The 20,582-nt window shown below is 36.8% G+C and overlaps 1 protein-coding gene across 12 annotated transcripts in view; it reads right to left on the reverse strand.

Annotated features, from left to right (window-relative positions):
* The window catches only part of CADPS2 (calcium dependent secretion activator 2), a 314,451-nt gene that overhangs the window by 165,121 nt on the left and 128,748 nt on the right, over window positions 1-20,582 (reverse strand). For all 12 annotated transcript variants that reach the window (XM_084507238.1, XM_084507237.1, XM_084507234.1 and 9 more), the window contains exon 6: window positions 17,572-17,693. In XM_084507238.1, the coding sequence (XP_084363364.1) occupies window positions 17,572-17,693 (122 nt within the window). The remainder of the gene's footprint in view (window positions 1-17,571; window positions 17,694-20,582) is intronic.

A 20,582-nucleotide genomic window follows, 5' to 3' on the forward strand; every position in this document is an offset into this window, starting at 1 on the left:
GGTTTCTAACTGGAAACCTTTAATCTCAGTTGGTCTGCCAGTGCTTTCCCCTCCATGTGCGCCAGGGTACCAAAAAAAAAGAAAGGTATACTAATTAGATTGCTACTTCCTCCAAGATGGTATTCCATTTTCCTAAAGAGTTGCACGGCACTCATTGCATTGATCATACTGATTTTGATTATGCTAGTAGGCACAAACAAAATGCAAAAAGTAAGCACAGTTTCAGTTTCTCTTCATTTGTTTTTCCACTGCTTAAGTTATTGTGATCACCAGAAACTGACGAAATAAAGAACATAGGTGACTGTAAGAGTATACTCTATAAAATCACACAAGATAAAACCTTAAAGGACCTAATTTACAAACAGCAATATTTTAATTTTACTTTCAAGAATAATTTACATGGTCTCTCCATTCTGGAAAATGAACATACAGTTGTAATCTGACATAAAAGGTATCTTAATAGGAAAAAGAGAATCTTTCAACTAACATGAATTACAGATTTCAAGACAAAACCTAGAAAGTAATATGTAACAGAAACCAAAAAGTCTTAAGAAAGTGGTGTTTCTGCATAAAGCAGTGTGGCTGAACAGGTAGCTGAACTACAGACGTGAGGTTCGCTGAAAGTTTACCAAATCTGTTCTATTCTGTCTTTGCTTTGCTTGGGTTAGACAGATGCTCTCTCTCTGTGTCTCTGTGTCTGTGGTGGACGTAGCCTTAGCCTCAGCCAAAGCACTAATTGAAAAATTGAAACAGGGACTCTGTCAAGAAATTACCTTCCTCAGAGGGAGAAAACCTGTTTTGTGATTGATGATAGATGCTGTACTGGCAGGACAAGATAATGCCTAGCATTGCTGCTCTTCCCAGAGGCAGTCCCAGGGGTTAGGTTTTGTCACAATACAGAAATGAGATTTCCAAGGAGAAAGCACTTTCATAAAAGATGCAATTCTCTTATCTTCAGTCTCCCCCCAGATCCCACTACCCAGGAAGAATACTGCATTGCAATCTCAAACACGATCTAAACACGTTGTTAGCTGCACTCTCAGGAGAGGGGACACCAGGATGTATTTGTCTCTGAGTTCCCAGAAGCCTGGAACTGTGCACACTGCAATGGATAGGACCACTCAAATAATTAGGACAAACTCTTTGCTATTAAAAACAAAACAAAACAAAACGAGCTTCTCTACAAAGATTTAGTGCTACTATTAGCTCACAGACAAAAGTAAAGAAATCAGAAGAATCATCATCTTTAACATGAGATATGATCACTGTCTTTGACTGACATCCTTTTCCCACACCTTTTTACGTCTTTAACAGGGAATGGAAGCCCTTGCCTGAAAAGCAATGGTCTGGATCAATTCCCAAAGCTTAGTGTTCATGGTGGAAATATTCCATGCACTAATCTCCATGCTCTTTGCTGATCAGGACTTCAGCTAAATCTCGTAGCTTCTTATGACCCTGTCTTTGGAAGTGAGTTACCTGATAAAGCAGGTGGTCACAGACTTCTGCTGCCTAGACTTGAACAACATTCCTCAAGAACAAGCAAGTGAGGAATCATGTTCCGTTGGAAAAGGCAATTCCAAGATTGTTTTCTTTAGCCTTATGGCTTACTTGTAGGGATGTGATATACATCTCGACTGCCAATATCACAGAAAACTTATACGAGGCTCATAGCTCATCTCCCTTATGATTCCCTGTGGATTACGAGGACCCAAACACTGTTTGGTTGGAGCTTTGCCGAAGTATCCTTTTTCATACCATTTGAACTCAGAACTTGGGAGAAAGCACCCAAAATACAAGTGTTACCATTTTAGCCTGTTTCTTCCAAGAATAAGAATGGGGATAAGAGATTCAAGTTCGTGCCGTGAACATAGTAAGATATGAGGTACTCAACATCTACTTATGGTGATCCAAAATAAGGGATGGAGTGAGTAAAATATGTCTGCCTACATAAGCTAGCCTATTTTGCAATACACTAAACTGTTCTGAAATTAAATAATCCTGGTACTCAAGATCTGACAGCTTTGAACACTTCCCCCCCCCTCCCCACCCCCCGCTTATTTTCTTTTATATCTTATCATGCTATTTTTACTCTTTATTAAGTACTTCATTTTAACCAAGTTCCATTAAAATAGAATATCATGCTTCCAGCTTCTATACCTGAAAGGCTAAAAAGAGCTATCAGATTTTCAGTGTACAGACCATCTTAAAATTACCCTATAATGTATTTGCAAACAGTAACTACAGAGAAGCTACTGTCCTATCATTATCCATGACTAAGAACTGTGCAGGTAAATTGCTTCAATATTACATAACACCAAGACCATAAATATAGCCTTCCATAGCCTTCCAAGACAATAAATATGAATTTACTGAATGACTTGAAATTTCTACTGTAAAATTCTTTCGACTTTTTCCATATTTTTAGTTATTTATTCTGTAACTATATATCAGTGAAAGGAGCTGTTAAGTTTTATGGTGAAGAATGGGTTAGGAGTTATTAGTTCTTAATAATTCATGGAATTAATATCTAAACTGTAATTACCATGATCTGAATCTTGATCACCATTACTGAAATTTCTGGTTTCAATTTATAGATCCTATGTGCTAATATAACCATATCCACTTGGTTTTTCAAAAATTTAACATTTTTCTTCCAAAACACATTTGTATTCTACCAAATATGTTTATTGATAACAATTGAAACATTAAATTTTCCTGTTCTCACTTCTGCTTCATCTCACTGGAGTTGCTGTCATGGAACATTTCCTTTAAAGGCAAGCCACAAGGTACAGGAAGGTAAATAGTTATTTTTCTTTTAAGGTAAGGGTTGCACCCTGATGTCTTCCTGGAGAAGGACATTGTAATTTGTATGAATAACTTATCAGTTGCTTAATTTAGTACCTTTAAAACCTTTTCAATAAGAACCAACAATACGTCCTCAGAATTTAAGCACAGGATGAACAAAAGCGTTTTTCTTCGTATTTTACTTTTCAATTGCAACAACAGCAAAACATTTCCTGTAAAAAAATAAATCCTGCAGTTGACTTAAATTTTCATACAGAGGAGAAGGTAAGCTTGTATGTTCCAGCCTGGCTTTCTGTGAAAACAGAAAAGACGGAAATTGAATGTGCCGTTTTGATCTCATTTGAGACAAATTATTTTGCAGATGACTTCTTTAAAGCTTGTTCAATTATGCAGGTGCTGAACTGTAGAAGAGTGATAAGACATACAGGCAAATTAATCTACCTAATTTCTGAAATTGTTATTTCTAATAAGACCTACATATTTAATATTTTTTTTAATTATTCTTAATGCAATAGAAAAATATAATGCTTTTATATTTATACTAGCATTTACTTTAGCTACCAAATATGAGTAAGTGATGGTAACAGCAAATTAGCCACTTTCACAGATTCAGAGAAGCCATCTGTCCAATGATTTTTGGTAATGTGCATGATTTTGGGGCTAGATGTGACATGGGAAGTGTCTGATAAAACTTTTGTCAAACAATGCCAGTATGGATCTCATTGGTATTCATATTAAGTTACAAACATTCCCATTATTGTCTGCTCTTTGTTTTTGTTTTGTTTTTAAATCTTGAAAAAAACAAAACAAAACAAAACAAACAAACAAAACAACAACAACAACAACAACAACAACAACAACAACAACAAAAAAAAACAGAAGATGCAATAATTTCAGCACTAAATGCTGCAGTGTGTCCCAATGCATTGTCAGCTGCAGCATGTTGACAATATTTTAGACTTCTAAAAACCACCAACTATAAGGCTAAAAAAAACCCTACCTCTTCAGGCTCTGATTTTGCTACATTATTTTCCTTTGTATTCATCATTTTTTCTGTTTCACTTACTTATTCTCTTTTCTGTAGTCATTTAAATTATTTGATTGATCATCTTTAATGATGATCACATTCTTTTCATTGCTGGTATCAGAGCTACATGGGGCAGATAACATAATTAGTGCCAGAGCCCTTTATCAAAGCCTTTCACTACAAAAGTAGCCTAGATAATCCCACACCCAGCAAGGTGCTGGATGTTTATTTCAGTGAAGACTTATCACTGTGTCACAGAACCCACTCTAAGCAAATTTATTTTTCTACTTCATTTCAGAGCACATTCTGTATATTGGAAATAGCAGCAAATTTATCTCAGGTTTTCCACTCTAATCACAGTCTCTGTTAGTCAAAACTTTTCTTTATGAGACCTTAAATCTCCAGCCTTACACAGGAGTGAATGTTATAAAATTTATTATTCTAGGCAAACATCTAGAAAAATTGTTTTAGCACTATTTATTGGAACATTTTCTTACTGACAAAGCATCAAATATAAAGAATTTTGCACCAGGAACTGATTTCCTCAGCAATTAAGAATTCACCTCCTTTTGCCCATTTGAAACCAAAATCAGAGCATGGTCTCCTTGGTGCCTCCTTTTCAGGTTTGATTCATGGTTTAATCCTACTGCATAAATCTACCTCAAAATATTTCTTCATCCTTCATTAAATCTCATTGCGACATCTTCTTGAGCAGCTCTTTTATTCCCTATCTATAGAGTGACGTGCTACTGAGTTAGAATGAGCAAGACAACCCACTGAAGCTAGTTTGTCAGCAGCACACTGCTCCATGGGGCAGCGGAGATCTGCCAGCACTTCCTCTGTGCAGTCTTGGAGCTGGAATTACAATATCCAGGTCTTCCAAACATGCCCATATCTCTACTGCTTCAAGAATCTATATCAGTTTGGTTGTTTCTGTATTGTCTGGAAACATACCATAGGTGTAGAAAAATAGGTATCCATAATCTTCAGGTCAGAAACTGTACTCACAGTTTAAGTGGTGAGCCAAAAGGTCCGGAAACAGAAAGATGGAACGGAAACCCCCAGCACCTCCCTGGCACATCTGACTGCACTGATACTTTAATCTAGATCACAACACCTTAAATTCAGGTCTGACAACTATTCCGTTGTTAGAAAATATTCTGTGAATATTAGTGGTATTCTGTTATTCATGCGAATGTGGAATTCCTGTGCTGCACCAGCTGCAACTGCATATATACAGTGAGGGAGAGAAAAAATGTGAGGGAGCAAAGAGGCAGCTGTGCCAGCACTGCAAGTCACCCCGCAGCAATCTGACAATAAATCTTTAATTTGATGAGGAGGATCCATTCAGCCAAATAAAAATAGAGTTAAATCCATACTTATCTGATCCCTCTTTTTTTTAAATGAGAGTCCCAACGAGAATATTAGTTGGTACTAATTGCTGCTTGTTCTTCTTTGACACTGAAAATTGGACAAATATTGTACAGATTTCCTTCTCTCTTATCAGCACAGAAATACCAATCTATTTGGCAATGACTGACACTAGGATGCTACACTAGAAATCATGGCTTTAGTGCTAACAGCTATCTCATATAACCCAACAACAGGTTTATTTATCTTTCACACAGATTAGAATATTACACAAACATTCCAGTGTCTCTTTTTCATGGAAGTTTTTGAAGAAGGACTTTGAAATGTTACTGCACAACTGGCAGAACCTTATTATATAGCATCAAGGATTTAATACAGTAATGAATATTCCTTATATGCAACACAATGATTGTTTTAATCGCTGTATATATATGTATATATTCTTCTTTACATCAGTGGGATTTCAAGTCCACATTTGAAACCACAAGGAGAAGAGTTTGTATATTTTTACCATTCTGTAATTCCTATGATGTGATTTTTTGGAAAAAAATAATCTATGTGTTCTTATTTCTTTACTTGAGAATTACTCATTTATTTTGATGGAAGTGCAAGGAGCATAAGTTTCAGCATCAGAGTCAGCACATTAAGTTGCAGCTGAAAGGCAATGCATTAAGCAGGTTCTAAACAAACCACAATGTCTTTTTTACAGTACAGGCTCAAATGACCCTCATGTTCAGGCAAAATAATCCACAGGATTTGCCAAGTATTGTACGTAACTAGTCTTTTACATGTCTTGAGTCTGTTCTTCCCTGTGTTACTGTTATTCCACAATTTTATTGAAAAATCTTGTTGAGAACTACATTGTTTTACAATCCCCACTAGAGAAACTGTGATACATTCTATAAATGCTCTTAAAGCTGTCAGCTCATGAAGGAGCACTACTCCTGCAATGGTTTAACCCTGAGGTTCCCATTAAAATCATCCTAAAACTATAAAATATGGATATGAGAAAAATAACTTGTTCTGGAGAGATGGATGACAGAAGGAAAGGGAAATACAGGGGGAAAAAAAAAAGACATTTTGGTCTCAGTTTGGAAAGTCACATGCCTTTAAGTGTTATCTTTGATTTCACCTAAACAAGGTTCTACACACATCCCTTTAAACCAGTTTTAAGGTATTTCCACATATATGCCTATACCAGAAAAACAGTCTAACTTCAGTGTGTCCAGTATGCAAGTCCAACCTTTACCACCCTACCCACATTGGCTGGACCTCTCCTGTTCCTTGGAGTAGTAACAGGTTCTTTCTGGTTTTAGAAAGACAGAAGTACTTCCTCCCTGACTCTTCCTCCAGCAGCAGCCACCACTTCCAAAATTCACTTTCTAGTGTCCAGGTAAGGTGGGTGCTGTTACTACCAACAGGCAGACTCTGTATGGAGGCAGGACAGAAATGGAGCCACTGCTGGGAGAACACTGCCCCCCACGGAGCAGCAAAAATCCTTTTAGGATGGCAACAGCAGCTCTCCTGTGACAGAGAGGTTCAGGAAGGGTTTGGACAACTCTTTGACCTAAAGATGAAGATGCCCCAGTGTACCCTGTATTTGCAAAGAACATTCCTCAGGTATATCCCTCCACTCTTCAACTTTTTGCATATCTATTTTGGGAACTTCTGGGTGAGCACACTAGCTGTTTGAAACCCAGTCCAACAAGCCACCTCTCTACTGCTTGCCCTATAGAAAAGTTGGGTGTTCAACACCTGCACACGCTTGGAATGTGATTTCTGAATGCACTGTCCAGTCACCACCTTGTACAGTCCTTGACAAAGACTGATTTTATTTTATTTTTTTTCTAAGGATTCAGCAGAAAGACTAAAGGCTTTTAGGCTGATTTCATCACAAAACATTGACAACCCCTCTCTGAAACTCTGCTTTGAAGAGCTGAAAGGTCCTTATTTCGGCAACAGCAAGGATATGTTGTTTATTATGAATATGCTATACTGTAAGCCACCTCTACACAACTAGAGTATCACAAAAGTAAAAAAAAAAAAAAAAAAAAAAAAAAAAAGAGAGAGAGAGAGAGAGAACAATCTGATCATCTGGGATTTTTTTTTTTTTTTTTTGGTAAAAATAATAACTGTTTTAAATAAGGGAATTAAAAAATTACTAAGAATTTATCACAGAGCTAATAAGCTAAACACTTGATATCACATATTTCTTTTAAACATTAAACATTTAAAAATTTACCTGCAAAAAGTAAAATGACAAAATTGTCATATTTTTTCTTTAAAGTGACAAATTGTCTAATACATAACAGAAAAGAAAACCATAGACAAGCTCAATGTATAATAAGCAACAGAGTAAAAGCACTCACTTAAGCCTTCCTTCTACACTGAAAAATGGAAACAGTGCACTCTAACACTATTTACAGAATGCTATTACAACAATTATTTTTATCACAAACATCAAACTATGAATAAATTATTACTCAGTCTTGCTTTTCCATCTCACTTTTAGCACAGGCAACCAAGACAAGTCAGAGTGAAGATTTTCAAGGGTATGCAACAAGACTGACACACTGCTGGGTACTGGGAATGATTGATGCATATTGGTGAGATGAATTCATGAGAGGCATTAGCTCTTGTCTCTCAGTGAGTTTCTAAACCAGCTATGGGCTGGTGATGGACACAAAAGCAAAGCATGCCCGTTTGTTCTCAAAGTTTCTATATGGATATTTACTTTACTTTTGTCTTGAAACAGCAAATTATGGATCCATCACAACGCTGCTAAAAGTTGCAAACCCTTATTTTTTTTAATATTCTTTAGTATTTGTGTGACACTTTAAACCTTCAAAATGGTGCACAAATGTTGATACACTGACAGTACTTTGATGAAGCAGATAGATATTGTCATCATAGTATAAAGATGTGGGAAAACAAATCACAAAATAGACTGACCTATCTGAGCCTGCACAATCTATCAAGGAAGACCTAGGAATCAAATAAGAAAATACACCAGTATTCCATCTGGTGTGACACCACATATCTTTTATTCTGAAGCCTTTTTTACTTCTCTTTCTGCTTCCTTCTGTTCTTATCTGCCGTCCACATTGTTCTACCTCTGTTTCTGCTGTCCTCCTACTCTCAATCTGCTGGCACTACTTTCAAGTAGGCACATTAACCTGTAGACTCACACCTTCCATGCTAAGTAGTTACTTAGAAATTTCAAGATCTATAAATTTTCTTTCTACGTCTGCTCAGTGGACTACTTTGCGTTCTCAAAGTATTAGAGTTCTTGACACCATTACCTCTGAGAATCCATGCACATGCTAGCACAGTGACAGGAAAGAAGAGTCTTCTCAAATTGGGGTGAAAAAAATGTTCTCCGTCTTGAAGGTTTGAGATATACAAAGTATTCTTAAATTGAATGGGGATAAAAAGCAAACTTCTAAACTTCTTTCTTTAAATTCCTTTTCTTTAACTTTCTCTTCACCCAAAACAACAAACCAAAAACTGAAGAAAAACATACAATCTGTTCCAATTCTAACACTGCAATTGGTCAAATGTTTAGAAATTATTTCCAACATACCCCTAGTAGATAGCTTGCAATGAATAAAAGCAAATTTTTGAAATGTCATTTCAAACACAAATAGAAAAAGGCGTATTTTGAGAATGTAAAATGGGAAATTCTGATCATATCAAAGTTTACAAAAATCCAAAGGAACTGTTTTCACACCGATGACTTCCCAGAAGATATTCCAGTAATTCAATTTTCCAGAGATGAGGCAGGGAAAGATGACCAAATGTCAAACTTCAAATCTACTCTACCAGAGTATTCCAGAAGATTACTAGAATTTACAGTACAATTTTGAAGCAATTTTGAAGTTCCTCCCCTACTTTTTTATTTTTTTTGACACAACTCCATCCCTCCATGTGATACTTGCAGGCAGATATAAGCTGACTTTGCTTTTGCTTTGACTCAGCCTGAGACCATGTAGTTATGTTCACAGAATCACAGAATTTCTAGGTTGGAAGAGACCTCAAGATCATCGAGTCCAACCTCTGACCTAACACTAACAGTCCTCCACTAAACCATATCGCTAAGTTCAACATCTAAACGTCTTTTAAAGACCTCCAGGGATGGTGACTCCACCACTTCCCTGGGCAGCCCGTTCCAATGTCTAACAACCCTCTCAGTAGAGAAGTTCTTCCTAACATCCAACCTAAAACTCCCCTGGTGCAACTTTAGCCCATTCCCCCTTGTCCTGTCACCACGCATGTGGGAGAACAGACCAACCCCCACCTCGATACAGCCTCCTTTAAGGTACCTGTAGAGAGCAATAAGGTCGCCCCTGCGTCTCCTTTTCTCCAGGCTGAAAAAGCCATGTTAGTATGATGCTTAGCCTGATCCATTGTATTTTTCTTCTAAGCAGGACTTAATTGTCTTTGGCTCAATACCACAGTATTCACAGATAAATGCCTTCCAGTTTAAAGCATCTATGGATGCTTCAGTGCAATGCTAGAGAAAGCTTATGCCTGTCTGTAAAATATTAGTCACATTTGCTGTGGATCAGGTGGGAACAAGGCTAGAAACAGATATATCATGTTCATTAAGCAGCAAGTAAACTGTCTTTCTCCAAACCATAATTGTTATTGTGAAGGTGATAACAGCAGGACATGCATCTTCAAATCCCAAGGTTCCCAAAATGCACTACAAAATAGAACATTAAAATGATATTGGGTTTGCAAGGCATTTTTCACATTTTAAAAGGAGACAGTCATCCCAAAAATAAGCTCATTATAGTCATGATGCTATGCTTGAGTAGATGTTGATATTCTACCAAGCACTTGGATTTGTTAGATTTTTGCCTCCCCCCCCCCAAAAAAAAAAAAAAAGTGTCAGTTTTTGTCTAAAGCCATAATCTAAATGGAATCTGAGAAGAGGTTTGGGATTTAAATAAAAAAAAAAAAAAGGCATCCTCACTCTACGTGGAGCACCTATTCATGATACCCTCATCCCAGGCTTTCTATCTGGGGTCAGCGCTGCAGCACAAAGCAGTGCACCAAAGACAGAGGTGCAGATGTCACACTGGGACAGAAATACTGGTTGCTTTCAGTCTCTTATTAGCATGCTCAGCACGCAGAAGCAGAACAACAACCAGGATTTAGCCAGAACAATCAAAAGACTGAGAAGAAAATTAAAGGATGTGGCCTGGTGGCAAAAGGATTATGTTTATTGCTAGCTATCCAAATGGAGTAGAGATTACAAACATCTTTAATTACCTCCTTCCTCCTCTCATCCCAATTTATTCCACACCACACTTGTTGTGCCAGATCTGTGAATATTCGCTTCTAATAACAGGGATTTTCTCAAGTCCCTTAGATAAACAGGATTACAAGAAAATATTTTGAGGGTTAATCATAGAATCACAGCAACATTTAGGCTGGAAGGAACCTCTGGAGGTCATCTAGTTCAAGCTTCGCTCAGCACAAGGCCAATTAGATCATGTTGCTCAAGTTATTATCCAGCCGAGTTTAAAATATCTTTTAAGACTAAAAGCCCGTAGAAAATTCTTATTCCTCTGTAACAAGCGAGGAGAAAATTGATTAGACAATGTAAAATAATAATCAATGGTAGAACATAGTACAGAAATTTTTTAGAAACCCCTTCTCTTTTTCTTATAGATATCATACCGCTTTTTATACTTGAGCTGATTAGGTATTATTTCCTTTCTTAAAAGGAGCAAGCAATTGATCAGGTATCAAGAATAACTGGATAAAATTGTCATGTAAATTTTCAGCTGAATCCATATTCCTTTTGTGAAACTCTTCCATCATTAATCCAGAACACAGGCTGGGATAAATGTGCATTTTTCTCTCCCATTTTTTCCCTTGCAGAACCAAGAAAACATCACATAATTTCCTATTGGCAATTTTGTTTTTCCTCTTCACTGTTGGATACGGGACAGTTATAGATGGTATTTAATCATAGCACCCAATTTTTTATAAGGTAATTTCTTCCATCCTATTTTGTGAATTGCTCCAATCGTGACAATCCAAAGAAGAAAGACTTACTGACATATGACAAGATGAAATCCATGATGGAATTTATCCTTTAAAGATACAAGGATGAATCTTTGAGCAAATTATAAGAATCAGTATGCAACTCATTCAGCCATGGCTTATGAAAGCAGATACACCTTGTTTTCTGTCATGATCTTTAACCTTTTGGCTTCCCTAAAATTCCATATTTACTAAAAGATCACACTCAACTTAGCCAAGTTTTCTACATTGTCCACGTCAACATAATTAGAAATTATGTGTCTCATGATTTAGCCTTTGAAATAATCTTACTATTAACACAGAGAGCCTCTCATACACAGACTCATTTTTGCAAATGATGTGTAAGATGCACTTATGTTTTAAAGAGGAAAAGTTTGGATGCCAAATTATACTGAATAATTCCGTTTTGTTATCCTCTGCAAAATGAGCTTTGGATTTTACTGCACTTATCTGTAACTAAAAAACAAAACAAAACAAAACAAAACCAAAAACAAACAAACAAACAACTTCCAGAGGTAATAGTCAAAAGTACAGTTGAAATCCATCAAGTAAAAGACAGTTTAAGCAGCTAAATCCTAAAGACAATTTATCCTCAGAAGGTATAACACAAAGCATATGAACAACAAGGTAAGCACAGTTAGATCAGGAACTATGAAACCACAATCTCATCACCCCTCTGTAAAAATTCCATGTGCAAAGATACTCATTAAAAACAAACAAACAAACAAACAAACAAAACAGAAAACCAGAAAAAAAAAAAACAACACAGAAGAGCATTATGATTACTGCCTCTCTGATTAGTAAATACTTGTGTTTCTCTCCATTTTCTCTTCCTATATTTAGTCTCTAGTTTTATACTCCAGACCCAAAACAATATGAGGCTGTTTCATTCACAGAAACAACTGTTTCATTTTATTATTCCTCCAGTGCAAAAGCAAGACCATGTATTACTACATCTATAAATAATATATGGAATGATTGCTGAACAGTACCAATAACAGTATAATTAAAGTATTACTGATGAAATTTAATCATATTTATGCAGTTGCATTAGGCACAGACAAACAGCAGATGAAAAAAAAGTGTACCTTCCCTTTTCCTTAAATACCGTATATCTATGTCATGCAACCACAAGTTGGTTACCAACATAGTCATGTCTTTGTTTCTCTTAATCAATAATAAAAATTAGAAAGTTGCAGGGGCTATGATAAAGAAACAAAACTAGCTGATGCTTCAAACATGATTGTCACAGATTATAAATGATGCCTACTCTTTCCTCCTCAGAGACTTCATCTTAAGCCACATTATCAAACTTTTTTTTTTTTTTTTTTTCATGAGCAACCTTGTCATTCTAGGAAGTTCTACATTTTAGAAGTTAAGAGTATTTTTTTCTTTTTTTGTTGCTGTTGTAGTTTGCTTGTTTTTAAACACTTCTATGTAATCTTTGCCAAATAATCTTTGATTATGTGTCTGTAAGTACTGTCATACTTCAAATAATTTATTGAATTAATGATGGTAAATATTGCATAAAAATAAAGTGAGCAGCATTTATTTTATTTGTGCCATCTTGACTGTGGTTCTCTGCCTCCTTTGGTCAGATATTTAATCATGCATTCTTCACATTCTTCCCTTCTAATACAATAGACATTTTTACAACGTTATGCAGTTACTGGCAGCAAAATATGGTCATCTCATTTGTCTTGTTTACATGAAGAATAAGCTGATTGCATCAAAATTTCTCAACATGTAAGATATTATCTTTTTCTATTTCATAAATATCTGACAGCAGAATATCACCTGCAGTGATAAAACATAGCATGTTCCTAACTTTTTATCTTTAGGCATGACCATACACATCCAAAAGACAACACTTTCAAGACACCACATTATTTAATATTCAGAATGAATAAAATCAATGATAAGAAAACATGTGGACACCAGACTCCACATGACTAAAAACTAAGCCACATCAGTAACATTTGAAAAATGAAATTAGCACTGGGTTTTGCAAGATGTCCCCTGGGGCGCCACAGCAACAAAGTTATGCAAAGCATCCTACAGCTGAGGGGGGTCCTCTAAAGGCTCTGCTACTGATCTCTGGCAGAAAAGGTCACAGTCTATGTTGGAAGGATTTTCAGCAGGGCTAAAAGGCAGGAAGCAGTTGGGAGGAATGAAGAAGCATTTCACAGGCAGTAATAAATTTTTTATACAGTTTGCATGTGAAGCTGTGTAACTGGTTTGTAAAATTGTCCAAGACTTAAGCTCAGTCTAACTATATTGTTTTATAGCATTTGCATTTTAGAATGACCATTAACTACTCAGTAACATATATATAATCAGCTTCATTTAGCTTGTTAAAGAAGAAAATAATTGTATGAAGCGCTTTAATACAAACTCACAATTTATTTTTCAAAGAGACAGAAAGCAGGCAGGAATTAAAAGCAATAAGAAACCAGAAAATATTTCTTACTGATAAACTGATAAAGTTTTAGGATAAAACCATGCTCTTTTCTCTGGGACTCAGACTAAGTCTTTCGCCTTGAAGAGCAAACATTTTTTCTAATTTCCTTATTACTCTCATGGAAGCATTCAAGGATTTAGAAGAATACTTAAATACATAGTATAAAAAATCATTGAGTGAAATATTCAGCATTTTGGAATAGCAGATAAATCTTCAATTCAGTCTCTACTTGAATCATGCTTCTATTAATCTCCACTCTGAGGTCACATTGGTTTGTACTCCATTTTGAAGCACTTGTCTGAGCACTCAGTTTTCTCCTTTTCCCTGTCAAAACTTCTGACTAGTAGCATTGCTGTTTGTACACTGATATTTTACAAATGAAAAAAAAAAAAAAAAGAGAGAGAGAGAGAGAAAAAAAAAAAGAAAATAAAAAAAAACCACAGGCATAAATACTTCTTTACACTGCTTCTCTTCACAAATGTATCTACCAGTTCAAAACTATAAAGCAACTACAGAAAATGCCTGTGACAAGCAAATGACTCGTAGCTCTTGCCAGCAGTCTCACCAGGCTGGTGAAAAATTCATTTTCCATCACCGTTTCATTCTACTCTTAGTACAAGAGCTTTGCTACCCTTTTCTGGCTGCACATACTATATAAAATCTGAAGTTATGTTCTCCTTTATCTGGGATCTGTCAGTGCAAATATGTTACTGCTTGTGATCTGAAGAGCCAAGATGAACTACAGCTCTTCTCAATTCTCAGTTTCTTTTTACACTGAGTTTTGTGTTTTCTCCTCCAGCCTCGCTGATTATTTTCCTTTATATCAGAATGACAGTACTGAAAATTATCCCAGTAAGGAGCCAGCTCCAGCAGCAGGCAAGATAGGCAGTACCCTAGGGCAGCAGACAGCTTCATATTTCTGCATCAGAAACGAGACAGATTGGCTCTTCTGGCCCAGCTGGTCACTGGACTATACTTAAGCAACTTTCCCCATTGCTGCCAGAGGACTAAGGGGAAAAGAAGGCGGAAGCAATGACGTTACTAACACCAACAGGAGCAGAAAATTGCTTCAGTTTCCACCTCTTCCCATCCCTCCTACTTGCAGGAGAACATCCAACCCTTCATCCGTCCCTTCCCACCCCCCCAGCACATCCCTACCAGAGAACCGTGATGAGTGCTGGAAGAAGCAGGCGGGAAAGTGGAGGTAGGTAACTGCTTAAGATGAGGGATATGTTGGACATAAAGGGAAGAAAGAAGGACTGGAAATGGTCTGTGTTAGAGGAAAAAGGCACCTTCTGAAACTTGGGACCCCTCCCTACCTATAACAATATTTTCCAGGCTCTCTCTCACCTGAGCAATTTTGTGATTAATCTCTGCCAACACTCTTAGTTCCCTTTGCCACCAACAAAAAAAGCAATATGGCTGCTGTCAAGTAAACCTTGTTTGGCTGTAACTAAAAAATGAAACTGTGGAATAAAGGACCTCCAATTCCATAGGCAGCTTCCTCCATCTTCTTTACTGTTTGCCCATAATTTGCTAATTTCATGCTTGCCTAATTTAATATCCTCTTGTATTGCCTCAAACTACATCTCAATATATGCTCAAAAACTACATCTCCCTGTATGCTCATAAGCATACTGTATGCCAGAGTCTCATAATTATGCTTGCCTGCAATGAAAAACAGTATGACTCAAAATCTATCTGGTTCTTATGCTATTCTAAGAGTTCTATCAGCTGTGGCCTTTCAAGTCAAACTATTTTGTAGGATAACAGGTCAATAGCACAAGTAACTCCCATTCCTGCTCTTCCAGTGAACAGTTCAGGGCATCTCACGATTCTCCACTTCCTAAAGACGCATTTTTTTTCCATAAAAATCTATATGAAACTTCTTCATACAACAGCACTTATGGAATAGCCTATGACCTGTCTCCTGTATTCAAGTGCAAATAAATTCTGTATTCTTCTGTATTCAAATACTCATACATATTCAACTCCTACATATTGAGCCTGAAATCCTCTAAAACAGTTTACAAGCTCAGAGCAGGTCCCAACCTTACCACCTTTCCTACAAACTCTCCAGTTGATCTCATATTGATTCCATCTATTCTGGAACTTCCTTTTGATAAAGTTTCTACTTTGACTTAGTTGTTAACTTTTAGGGGAGGTATCTTATGCACAAAATAGACTTTCTGATTGGCTTTACAACCTTCACCTTTACCTGCAGCCCTAATATGTAATAAGTCGACCATGAACTGATCATGAACCTTCCCTGACATAGTTTGTCCACTGTATCTGGAAATAGCTTGAGAAAAACAAAATTCTTAACATCTACAAAACTGTTTTCTGGAAATAGAATGACTTTGCCTGAGACTCAAGGATCTTTATATTCTAGCTGATTTAGGGAAGTCTGAAGACCCACACCAATGACACCAGAGGTTAATGAAGCCTTTAAAACAAAAGCTGACAAGTTCAAGGGTGAGGAAAAAAAGACGGGCACTTTCAGAAGAAAAGGTAATCTTGACTGTGACAGTAGGCAAATGTTATATGTACTCATTGTAGGGAAGAGCACAAGAACAACTCTGAGTTTGAAGAGAAGCATAGTTTGGAGATGCACTCTCCATGACAAATCCATGCAGCTCACATGGGCCCCCGAGCCACCAGAGAATGCCCCAACAGGTCAACAAATGAGCAAGGGATGCTGCATACACACTCATGACCTTGCTTCAACCCATATATCCGTATGTCTTTTACATTGCCATTTCTTTTAGAAGTTCCACACGTACCACATGGAAATGGTATGACTGAGCTGGAGAAGCCAGGGAGTGTATCAACTGTATTTTACATCTTGTTCCACCTCCTTGGAGTTCTGCAAAGCTCATCTGAATATGTTACTATAGCAGGCTTCTGGTTTGCTTGTCTGGGAAATTTGCTGCAACTCTACAGCTAGGAGAAAGTCTACTAAATAATATCTCCTTCTACTTCTTTTCTCCACAGACCCAGAAGATGCACATAAATGCTGTGCTTATAATTTTGCCTATCACAAATCCGTATTTGTGGTCTGAATGGAATAGAAGCTATCATCCCAATTCAGTTTAAACTGCTTTCTCAGATACTGTAACAACTGCAATTTCTAAATTGTTTTTCACAAGGCACACTATGGTGCCAGTAAAACCCCAACACACTGTCTGGAAAGTTATCTACGAAAGATTCCAAATGACATTTTAACAGAGAGAAAAGTGTCTGAAGTCAGCGCGTAGGTCAAACAAATCAACAAAAAAACACACCTAATTTTCTTCCTCTATGCCACACTGACTGGTTCAACTACAGATGGCATGATGTTTTCCCCTCCAAGTCAGTTTGCTGACTGCCTCCCTCAAAAATTAATTGGAAGAAGTGGATCCTATAATTTAAAATGAAATAGGCTCAGCAGGTGAGTAAGCTTTGTCAAGATTGATTACTGAGTATTGATTTTCCACCAATTGTACAAGTTACACTCCACAAGGCCACCTGCACATTAACCTAGAATACATAAAATCACCTCAGGCTAACGTCTTTCAAAAGGTTTGTGTTTTCAGAGGATACAATGCTGCAGCCTCCATCCAACTCCCTTCCTCACACATACATTCAGTGGTATTTTTTTGGACTGTGCTCACACTTCATACTTACTTCACCATAAATATTATCTATAATTAAATTTTTTTAGAAAGAATTTAAGGTAACAACTCAGAAAAAAACACCTCACGTAACATAGTGCTAACTTAAACTCTAAAAATTGTATAGCTGTTCAGGTAGGTTCTCCCACAATATGAAGGGAAGGGATGTTGTACACAGCGACAGCAGAACAGCTTACTGTGGCCTGGAAGCTTCTGCCTGGTCCGTCTGAAGCTTCTCACCTCCCTCCACTTCCATGGTGCAGTAGACAATCCGATTGGGGGCAACTGACTTTAAACCTTGCACTTCCATTATAACAATCTGAGGAGAAGAAAGCAAATAGTTCATCCTTCAGACTTCAGAAAGCATTACATAACACAGCTATTGTGGTATTAAATGCTACACAGAAAACCTAAAACAAAACAAAACAAAACAAACAAACAAAAACCACCACATTGTCTCAAATCTTTGGAGACATAAAAGTTTTAATTTTGCCTTCTTTTTCTACTTTCAGCAAGATACACTAGGAATGGAAATTTTTGCTCTGTTTCTACTTGGACAGAAACTCACTCCAACCATAATTTCAATGCTAGTAGTTGAATTTGAGAGCAATATCTAAATATAATTCTAAATGTTAATGCACGAGGAGGTGTCTCTTTAAAGCAGTCATCCAAATAAGTATTTATAGAAGGTTACTGAGATTGTTAAATTAGACAAGCAAACCGATGAAGTCTTGGAAGTTTAATCACAGTGCTGTGACCAAGGAGGCTGCAACCCTTGAAACTCATCTCTGTCATGATAGAGAGCACCACTATCAGCTGCAGTATTTTTCCCCCACTACCTACCCACAAGAAGTGAGCTCTAAGCTCGCTTCTTGCAGGCAGGTGCAGTCATTGTGCATAGGGAGATGTGGGGGGAAGAGATGGGGAAAAAAAAGCCACCTCTACCAGCCGTCCCCTGAGAAATTTCCTCAGTGGGGACATTCTCGGCTTGGCAAATTCCACAGTTTTTCAGCTCCTCTGAACTACTTGGTAATCGTTCAGAAGAGCCAAATACAGTCTAACTTCAACTGCTCTGTGTCTCTTACAAGCCTTTCAGTTTGTCACAGTGTTAATCTACTGGAATTTTTACACTTCAGATGTTTCTAATTCAAGGAAGATTTGAAAAGAAAGTCCCGTTTCCCTGCCTGCTTCAGGAAAGCTGCTTTCCTTTTCAGCCCCGTTTGTGCCTAAGAAACTGTGAAAAACTTTGTCCATTTAATCAGCAGAGAAGCTGTCCTCATCTGAACAGCAATAACAAAAACACAGTATTTGTTTGATTGTTTTAAAGGTGACAGAAGTAATGACTACTTCTGGTCTCATTAGAAGCAATTGATTTCTTAGGTCAGCAAGTAACCATTAAAATGCCTGGCTATCAAACTACTTGCATATTTGCCAGTTCACTTTTATTGAACTGTGTCAAGGCAGATTCACCCTTAGTTTTAAAATCTCTTGTACTTTAAAACTCCCCAAATCTTAGCAATTGTTAGATGTCTTGCAAAATTCCAGTGAGTTGACAGTCATTAGAACTTTTTTACATTGCCCATAAATTATCAATACTGCCTATTATGGTTTATAAATAATATAGCAATTCAGGGACAATGATGTAATTATCTCTGTTCTTCTCCATCGCTTGTGGTCCAGGAATTCAAACAGCTATAAAAGTGATCAATGATCACTTTAAGACTGAGAAGAGATCCTTCTGGCTAACACTGTCTATATGGTCTTTCCACATGTCAAATGTACGTCCTTGTTGAATGCAGACTTCATGTTTATTAATTTTTTATGTTGATAATTCTCCTTGAGTTTCTTATTTAATTGCACAGCACATTTGTCCTTGCTAGCACTTCTGGATTCTAGGAATGGAAAAAAAACCTGCATTTCATTAGGAAGGAAACTGTCACTAGCTGATTAACTAGCTCATTAGCTGATGAACAGCTTTCTAAATATTACATGTCTATTTCTTAAACAGTTCAACAGCTGAAGAACATAAGCAATTAAGTCTTCTGCTACTGCTTTGATATTTTATTTATTTTACAAATTTCTGCAAATAGGCTAATTGATGAAATATCCAACTTGCAAAAATAGTCACTGTCGCTTTTAGCATCTCTTGTCTTAGAGCACAAGGTCCATTCTCACTAGAACATTACCAATAATAATTTGCTGGTCTGTCTTAACAATGAAATGCAGTGGCAGAATTAACTCATACCACACTTCACCTGCCCAATTAGGTGTTTTTTTGTTTATTTGTGCTAATGTTTTAACATTACAGATTTCTTGTTCATTCCTGTGCAGCTGCTCTCAGTAGGGCTTTTGCTGGTAACCGTACTTATTCAAGAAGTATGAAATTGTATATATATCACCTAACATTTTTTTCAGAAATAAAATATTCTGTCTCCAAGGAAATGCAATCGGGTTTTGTTACTTGCCCATTCTGATTTGCATAAAAAAGAACAGCTATCCCATGTTTCAGTCTAAATGAATATCAGTTCAGCTGCTTCCTTTTGCCCTTATTGTCTGTGAGATTTGGCTTCCCAAAAATAAGACACATATATATATTTCACAGACAAGAAACTTAACTTATGTCGTTAACAACATGCTTAAAATGAAAATTTCCCCTACTAAAAACTGCTACCTATAGAATACACAATTCTTTGCTTGCCCATGATGAAAGGCAGATCATTAATCCTGAAGAACCTCCATGTTTTCTCTATCAGTAATGGAAGAAACAACCAAAAAAACTTAAGTTCTGCAAACTTAACAGTCTATCTAACATTTCTGGTGTGCAGGGTTGTAAACAGACCAAAACTGCTCAAAGTAACAAGTTTACTGGAAATCACTTTTACTGTCACTTTTCATTTCATGACTGTTTCAATCTTTTGGTGTTTTCCTTCCAAGTATCACATAATTTTTAGTACATACTTAATATTTCTCTCTAGAAGCCCAGAGTGAGCTTTTCTTCATTTTACAACCCTCACCAAGCAAACTTTCTTGAAGACAAATATATAAAAATATTATTGAAAAGCTTTTACAGGTACTTTTCAGGTGCTTTAGAACTACTCTTTGCTACTGGTGGTATCACTCTAGTCTCTGCAGTCCACTTGAGGTGGAAACAGCACATGTGACAGTGGGCCACAGGGTTCAGCACAAGAATTATAATATTACTTCATCA

Source organism: Aythya ferina, assembly GCF_964211825.1.
Source record: "Aythya ferina genome assembly, chromosome: 1".
Taxonomy (NCBI): domain Eukaryota; kingdom Metazoa; phylum Chordata; class Aves; order Anseriformes; family Anatidae; genus Aythya; species Aythya ferina.